This window comes from Malurus melanocephalus, unplaced genomic scaffold (assembly GCF_030028575.1).
Source record: "Malurus melanocephalus ecotype Western Australia unplaced genomic scaffold, MMel_1.1 scaffold_7, whole genome shotgun sequence".
NCBI lineage: Eukaryota > Metazoa > Chordata > Aves > Passeriformes > Maluridae > Malurus > Malurus melanocephalus.
Window position 1 is genome coordinate 3,170,826 of NW_026623239.1, and position 8,923 is coordinate 3,179,748.

Below are 8,923 nucleotides of genomic sequence, written 5' to 3' on the forward strand. Positions count from 1 at the left end.
GTGTGTTCCAGGTCAGGTGTCCTGGAGGGCTGAGAAGCACACCTGCACATACCCTCGGTCTGCAATGCTGTGCCCCTCAAATTAGAACCAGGCAGAAAGAAACTGGAAAGATCCAAACTGAAAATTTAATTTTTTTCCGTTTTTTTTTTCCTAATCATAGAGATAAACCACAAATGCTAGGCTACAGTAATGAAGCTGATTGTTCCTTTGTAAATAACTAGCAAAAATTGATGTAACGAAAATTTATTTTAATTATTATATGAAAGAGTTAATTATTTAAATTTTGCACATAAGCTGATGTGAAATTCAGATATGCTCAGGAAATTATGCTTTTTGGTTCAGCTCCTTTGCCATCCATGGAGGCCTTCTTGCCCAATTTCCTCATTGTTGGGAAGCATTGCTTCTGGAYTATGATTTTAAAACAAAATGACATTGTTTTCCTGTTCTTATTTTTATCACTTATTGGATATTGATTAATTTAACTACATTTAAAGCACATAATGTCCTGTATTTATAATGCTGTTTTTATGAATAATCTTAATTAAAATCTAATTCTGTATTTATAATGCTGTTTTATGAATAATCTTAATTAAAATCTAATTCCCAGCCTTAATGTTGACATTAAAAGTAAGTAAAAATCAACAGCCTACTAGAGAAATTTTTCCTTTTCTCTTTGTCACAGAATTAAAAGCAGGTGTAAAAGCTAGCAACTTGCATATGAAGCCATGAAATTGCTTCAGTAAAGTTACACAGACATGAGATTAAGTGAAGGAAGGAGCTGAATTGYAAGCTTTGGCGTCAGGCATTTAAAAAGGTTAGAGAAAAAATAAGAATAATTTCTTCATAGGACTTGAAATCGCTATACATTAAATGTTCAATTACTTTACACTGTACAGATCAATAGCTGAACCACACCTCAAAAATCTCCTTTGACTTAAAACAGAATTCTGGCTTGCTACACGAGTTCCATTCTTTAAAGCTGATATAAAACTGCCCTTAATTCTCTCGTTACCAAAGAAATCAAAATCTGAAGGCAACAAAAAATCAAACACTATGTCTATGTGCACATTCTGCATACAGGTCGCATATAGCTTTTATAAATATTTAGATTTTCTCTCTCTCTGTGGGTCTGGACCAGGTGCAGTCAGGTCCAAGGCTTGGACCTATCATCCATGTGATTGCATCCTGGAGTGGTATGTTCACAGCCTGGCACTCAAGATCACCCTCTCCACCCACTCTAGCTGTTTTTCTCTAAAGTATCTTCACCATAATGCATCTACATTTCAGTGACATCTGCGTCCTTGCTCCTTTTCTCTTGCATTCCCTTCCGACAGTGTCACAGTGCACTCCAAGATTCCGTTGAAAAAGGCCCTGAGGAGGCGGCACTCAGGAACAGACATCGCGTTCCTGGCACTAGAGCTCCCAGAAGGACTCTTCCCGACAGCACACTGATGAGTACAGTCATCAATTTGCACAAAAGCACTGTCACAGGGATGCCTCARTGGTACAGAGCATTCTTTTTGGATAGGTGATTCGAACCTAGAAGAAGCACGCTATGAACAGACAAGCAGTTACCAAAAAAAAAAGTGCTTCTGTATGTTACTGTCTGAATGACAGATCAGTGCTGGAATACAATTTTGTTTTCAACTTGCCATATAGATGGGACTTAACACAGCTGAATAATTCAAGTAAACCATTAAGCTCCAGGTACACATTTGACAGATGATAAAGACCCCCAAATAAACTTTAAAAGTGCACATTTGATATTCAAATTTACAGCATGCATTTTCTTCCAGAAACTCAGCATTATCATCTTCAACAACCACTCACTAGAGACAAGTTGCTATCTTCAACAACCAGAACTTCACATTCATTTGTTCCTTATTGGAACTATGATTTCAAAGTTTATATTTTTAAAACTTTCTTCCTATGGATGATCTATTCAACTTCATCTTTTATTAAAAAAAAAAAAAAAAAAAAAAAAAAAAAAAAAAAAAAAAAAGAGTGAAAAGAGTGAAAAGCTGAAACATATACCATGGTATAAAAACAAGCATTTTAAAACAATTGCTAAATAATCTTCAGTGGGACAAAGCAAAGTTAATTTTGGAGATTTGTGCTTCACAGATGAATATTAGCCTTAGGATCCACCTCTCTGCAGGTACTGCTTGTAAAGGCATGTTAAAAGCCCCACTTTAGACAGCAAAAGCTTACAGACCCCATCCACTTGCAAGAAGGACTATACCTGTTTGACTCAAAAACTACTTTGTTTGGTCATAGACTTGTTCAGATCATTATTATGCTGGGTTTTTTTTGTTTCTTTCTTTTAGAAGATTTCTTAAAAATAGCCATTAAAAGCATAAAATTTTCAGAGTACTTAAATGCCTGTGTAAGTTCTCTGATATTGAGTGGGCCATACATATTTAATGCTTCCAGTTTTTTGTCCACTCAACAAATAATGCAGAAAGTGTTTTTCTGTGTTAAGCTTTCTGTCCAGTGCTCCTCTCTAAAGCAGGGAGTTTGTTTCAAAATTGGTATCTCTCCTAGTGTTCCTTCATTATGCGGTAAATGTAAAAACTCAAAGCAAAACCAAACACAAAAGTGCAACAAACACTAAAAAACTACAGAAAGTTAGAAATTACMAAAAAAATACAGTTTTTATTCATTATTTATCAAGGAATTTATTTAAAATTGAAATTTATGTGCTCTGAATTTATTTGCAGTTCCATACATTAACTTGCTATGCTGGTTGTTGTTTAAGTATCTATGATGTCTTAGTGTCTACAGAAAGTAATAATTTCATGCAGTTATGAGTCTATTCACTATGAAATTCAAAAACTGAAATATCATAAATACATTACTGCACTCTGACTTCTGATGCATTTTAATTTATGTCAATTCAGCAGGGTCGATTTCAGCAGAGAGTCACAGAATGGGTCAGGCTGGAAGGGACCACAGAGGATCATCTGGTCCAGCCTTCATGCTCAAAGAGAATTGTCACASAGCACACAGCAGGTGRYGCAGGRCTGTGTCCAGGCAGTTCTGGAAYATCTCCAGTAAGGGAACATTACTTCCCTGGACAACCTGTTCCAGTCACCTGTACAGTGAAGTTCTTCCTCATGTTCAGGTGGATCTTGCTGTGCCTCAGTTTCTGCCCATTGCCCCTTGTACCATTGCCTGGCACCAYGAGCAGAGCCCGGTGCGTGCCCTTGGCTCCCTCCCCTCAGCTCTCAGACATGGATCAGGTCCTTCTCAGGTGTCTCTTCCTGAGGCTGGACAGACCCAGCTCCCTCAGCCTTTCCTGGCAAGAGCGATGCTCCAGCCCCTGGATCTGCTCACTCCAGGAGYTCCTGAGGAGCCTGGAACTGGACACAGTGCTCCAGATGTGCCTCCYCAGGGCTGAGCAGAGGGGCAGGGTCAYCTCCCTTGTCCTGCTGGCAGTGCTCTTCCTGATGCACCCCAGGATACTCCTGGCCTTCTTGGCTACAAGGACACACTGCTGGCTCACAGACAGCTTGCTGTCWACCAGGATCCCCATGTCCTTCTGCACAGAGCTGCTCTCCAGCAGGTCAGCCCCCAGASTCTCCTGGTGCATGGAGTTGTTCCTCCCCAGGTGCAGGATCCTGCCTTTGCCTTTGCAGAACTTCAGACTGCAAATCTTTTGCATCCATCTCTTCAGTCTGTGGAGGTCCTTCCAAAGCACAGCACAGCAGTGGTGCCATCCTCTGCTCCCAGCTCAGTCATCAGCGGATGGGCATTGGTCCCTTCATCCAAGCCATTGATACATAAATTAAACAATACTGGGCCCAGTATTGAACCTTGAAGGACACTGCCAGCTACAGGCCTCCAACTAGACTCTGTGCTTCTGATCATGACCCTCTAGGATCTGCCACTCAGACAGTTATCAATTCATCTCTCTGTCATCTAACCCAGTCCACACTCCCTGTTTATCTGGATATTGTGAATGACAGTGTAGAAAACAACACAGATGTTGAATTAGACAATAYCCATGGTTCTCCCCTCATCCATCCTGGCAGTTGTTTCATTGTAGAAGGCAATCAGGTTGATTGAGCATGATTTACCTTTAGTGAATCCATGCTGACTGCTCCTGTTCATTTCCTTGTCAGCATCRATAGAGATGGCCTCTGGAATGAGGTGCTCCATCACCTTTCCAGGGGTTGAGAAGATATCTGTGCACTCCCTCTTACCCTTTTTGAAAACAATTTGCTTTCTTCCAGCCCYGCAGCACCTCTCCCAAGCTCCATGACCTTCCAAAGACGATGGTGAGCAGCCTCGCTATGATTTCCACCAGYTCTCTCAGAACTCAAGGATGCATCCTGTCAGGGTCCRTGGACTCATGGATCATTTGCACAGTTACTTTTTTTCAGTCATTTACTCTGATGTAAATTCAGATGAGGCAATGCTTCTTTTATAATCTACTAACAAGCAGGGAATCCATGCATCCCGAATCATCAGACATGTGAACACAGGAGCTGCTGGACCATGTCCAGAGAAAAGTAACTGGTAAAGGGCCAGGATCACAAATCTTATGAGAATAGACTGAGGCAGATAGGGGGTTTTAGGCTGGAGAAAAGGAGGCTCAGGGGTCCCTATTTCTGTCTATAACTACATGAAAGGAGGTGGGACTGTGATGGGGTTCAGTCTCTTCTCCCAGGTAACAAATGACAGGACCAGAGGAAACAGCCACAAGTTGAGCCAGGGTGGGGTTTAGATTGGATAAGAGGAAAAATTTCTTCATGCAGAGGGCTGCYCAGCACTGGAACAGTTTGCCCAGGGAAGCAGTCATATCACCATAGCCAGAGATATTTAAGACACCGGGTGGATGTGGCACTTAGGGACATGGTTCAATAGTCGACTTGACAGTGCTGGGTTAAGGGCTGGACTGAATGAAAAAGGTCATTTCCAGGCTAAAGTGTTCTGTGATTCCAGTGTTTCTTTAGCTACACCAGACATCAAGGGCCACCTAGATGCGTGAAGACTTGTACACAAGCAACCAARTAGACATGCAGGTGCGAAATAGAACATGGGAGTCGTTTCATACGCAGAAAGATGTAATCCTGTAATTGGCTAGTAAGCAAAACTATGCTATCCTCGGGCGTAAATGTGCTTAGATATCACAGAATATAATTCAGAGCAAGTCTCAAATCCCTCAAGAATAGTTAGGAAAATTAGTGTATTAATATTAACTTTAAAACCAGGTGGTGTGATACATTGTAATGCATTACCTTGATTTCCATTTTAAACTTCTTYGTGAGTTCCTTGCAATGATGACTCCACCTCCTCAGAGCATATTCCAGTGTCCTCTGGAGAGTTCCCATAATTATATAGTTACACAGGATCAACACAAAACCCAGTAAATCTTCTAAATTAGAAACAGTCACTTTTTCAAACAGAACACATCCACCTTCCTTTCCCTGACTAAGGCACCAAGACCAAGTTTGTGTTGCAGAATCATAGAAAAAGCAAAGCAAATATTTGAAGAAAGGTTTTCTGCTAGTCCCCCTAGAAAAGCACAGTGTGTTAAATTCATCAAATGGATAATTTAAGGTTTTCTTTGAAAGGGGTTGCTGCCTTTTGAATTCCACAAGATATTTCATTCAGTGCATATCTGCTAAATCTGGGTGCATGTACCTTGAATATGCACTGAACTATTTAGATACAATGTATAAAAGACATCTATTTTCAAAATGACAAAGATACCAAAGAAAATATGAACAGAGGAGTATAAATTTGGAAATCTGCTATTTACAAGTCATGACCCAGTATTACAATTCATACAGTAACTCACTACAAGGCACAAAATGGAAGATATGTCATGGGAATCATTAAAGCATGGTAACAACATGCTTTTTACTGCTGCACTCTTGTTTTGWGCATTCAATAGTAAATTGGCTAAGGATAGTTAGGCTTCTGTGAATTGACAAGAGAATTTCTCACCTGACCAGGCAACATTAAGACAATCCCTTTTAATCCAGTTGGGGATTTCTCCTGTCTGGATGCAACCAAACACAATTTTTTCTGTTTCAACATGTTCTAAATCAGACTTTGCTTTCCCCATGTTTCTGAATAGCTTTGTCGGGAGGTGTGTCCTATCATTAAAAAAAAAAAAAAAAAAAAAAAAAAAAGAAAAAAAAAGAAAAAGAGAGTTAAAGAGAGTTATTTGTACGAAAGTTAATTTGTAAAGAACTTTATTTGTAAGAAGCTTCCTGTAGAAAAAGTAGGAAGAAAAGACATTGATATTGTAGCACAGGGCTACCAGATAAGCCTATCTCAGCGTATTTTATAATACAAGGGATAAAATCTGCATAGACAAGTTAAGCCAAAATGTTTTTTTGCTTTTTATACATGATATTTCTAAGACACTTTATTGCTTTCCTAATATAGATGTACGCCCTATTTTAACACTTCTTCCCATAAATAGACATGAAAATTATAACAGTGTTCTTCAAAACATATTTTCCCTCTGTGAAAAGAGCTGTTTATTTTTCTATGTCATTTCTATATTTGTTTCATTAACTATTCAATATACCTTCTGTCATCTGTAAGTTCATTTCCATAAAACACTTCRCAGGACGGAATGTCAGCCTGAGCAYTACTGAAGACTCCTTTCTGATCAGCCCTTTCACCCTCGTTCTTCCTGATAAGCTGATGGATGCATTCTTGTGCCCCAGGGACATCGCAGTATATGGTGTGAATCTAACACAGAGCAAAAATTACATCATATTTCCTCTAAAGCTGATGCATCTGTTTGTAATTCATGCAGTTCAAATAACTGAAAAGTTAGAAAAACATGCTTTTTTTCATGATACCATTCTCATGCTTCATTAATTTATCTTTTAAAATCATGCAAATTAACATGTGTTAAAGTTTGTCTAATCAATTTTCTGTAGGCTTACAGTAGGTATTTGTGGTTCTTTAATTTCATGTGTTATTCTAAAAATCTTACCTGTAAATCAATGTACACAAAATAATATTCAGCCATTTTTAAAACTAAAAAAATAATAAATAAAACAACACTTTTTTGCCAAAATTAACTTTATAGAAAACCCATTAAATAAATTTTCATCTTTACTGGTTTCTTACCATGTTGATAAGACATTTCAAGAACATCAGCACTGTCATTTGAGGTTTCACTGCTTTGTTAAATCTCCTTTCACTTTGTAGAAGCTCACTTACTTCCCTCTCTCGTTTCTGCAAAGATTCTTGTATTTCCTGCAGGAYTGTGTGTGCTTGCCAAAGATATCCCTTTTCCATTGACCATTCAGTCTTCCCTTCTTCATTAGCTACCTGGAGGTAGCAAAGATAACTCTTATATACTAAGACAAGATTGAGATTTTGGTTGCTTTCATATGAAATTACCAARAGTTTAATGAGAAGGTTGAGTGGAAATGGAGCAAAGCAAAATAAATGTYGGATAAGATGGCCTGTTTGGCTTCAACATTCAGAATATAGTTTTAATAATTTAACTACTTAAAAGAATTTTGTAGCAAATTCTCTACTGTGAACTATCTTAACAACAGCCACTGCAGACTATCAGTGATTCCCRAAACAACAAATTTGTTTCATTATTGTGATGCTTTAATTATTCATCATAAATCTATCATTCTCAAGTTATGTATATATTTGTACACCACAATTACTATCAGTTAGGCCCAAGGTTGGCTTCAGTTTTTGCTAGAATCAGCCTGATTGCCTTTGAAAGGCTTGCAGCCATCCCATAATCAACCAGTTAAATTTCTATTTTTGTGCTCACTTTTTCTGTTTTTAATAATGATACCTCTGACACATCTGAATTTTCTCCTGCTGCATTTTCTGACTTTTGCTGAAGATTATTTATCTGGAAATTCATGASGTCATGCAATCTCTCCACCTTTAGACTGATGTTGTGCAGTTCCTGTAAAGCTGAATTAAAAACAATAGAAAACCAGGTAAGAATAACTTCAGTGTTTCTCATTTGTAGCTTCCACAATACTGTGACTGTGAAATTATCTCCCTTTAAAATCAAGAGTTTATCACGCACTAATAACTTTTTATAATCAATAATTCATTTTAATTTAATAAAACTCAAAGAATGATAAAGGAGTCATGCTTTTTTATGCTTTACATTTCTAAAGGGAAGGCTACAGGGGTTGAAAGAKATCTATTGAATAATTATGGTGACTGTAATCAGCCAGGTGTTCTAAGGAGTTTGGAGTCATTACAGGCAGTATTTTTAGCTCCAACATTCGATTATTATTTCACATGCACACATGGTATTGAAATGGAAATAATTATATTGACTTCAGCTGGCATGCAGCTCATTGTAAACAAAAAAGCAAGCAGGAAAGAAACTAAATCAAGAGACACTGCCTGAAACACTCACTCAGTGTGTGCTGGGTATAAAGCTTTTTACACAAATTTTCTAGAATCCAGACCTGCAAGACAAGAACAGATGAATAGCAGGAAATCAATGCTCTACCATTTTTCATTAGATTTCCTCGGGGAGAATAATCAATAATTCAGAAATAATGTTACTGCCTATGTGTACAACCTACACAAATGGGCTAGTGAGCAGTAATTATATATCACTTGAAAAGAAAATATAGAAATAAACCATACAGTGGTCAGACAACAGTGTTTTCACACGAGGCTGAGCCAAGGGGTCCTATGCTTATACTTTTCCAAGAATTTGTCCACATTACTGAAATGATATTAGAGACAAAAATYATTGATTCTCCTGAAACAGTTGAATAACAAAAGCTTCTGGAAGCATTCCTACGGCATCCCGGAAGAAAAGGCTGTGTGTGCCAAATCTTACCAGCRTTATCTGGCCTAAAAGAAAATATTCTTTCTTCCTACAAGCTTTAGAACATATTATCCTCATCCCTTCTATCTTTTTATTGTAATACTTGGGGTACATTTTCTT

General features: G+C 38.0%; 1 protein-coding gene across 1 annotated transcript; it reads right to left on the reverse strand.

Moving 5' to 3' along the window:
* Nucleotides 1-5,104: 5,104 nt before the first annotated feature.
* Nucleotides 5,105-8,567, reverse strand: LOC130577038 (uncharacterized). Its single transcript, XM_057372127.1, has 6 exons — nucleotides 8,381-8,567; nucleotides 7,796-7,920; nucleotides 7,102-7,305; nucleotides 6,548-6,714; nucleotides 5,956-6,107; nucleotides 5,105-5,321 (listed from the first exon to the last, which is right to left on the reverse strand). The coding sequence occupies exons 1-6, from the start codon at nucleotides 8,484-8,486 to the stop codon at nucleotides 5,257-5,259; spliced, it is 819 nt and encodes a 272-aa protein (XP_057228110.1). The 5' UTR covers nucleotides 8,487-8,567; the 3' UTR covers nucleotides 5,105-5,256.
* Nucleotides 8,568-8,923: the final 356 nt, after the last annotated feature.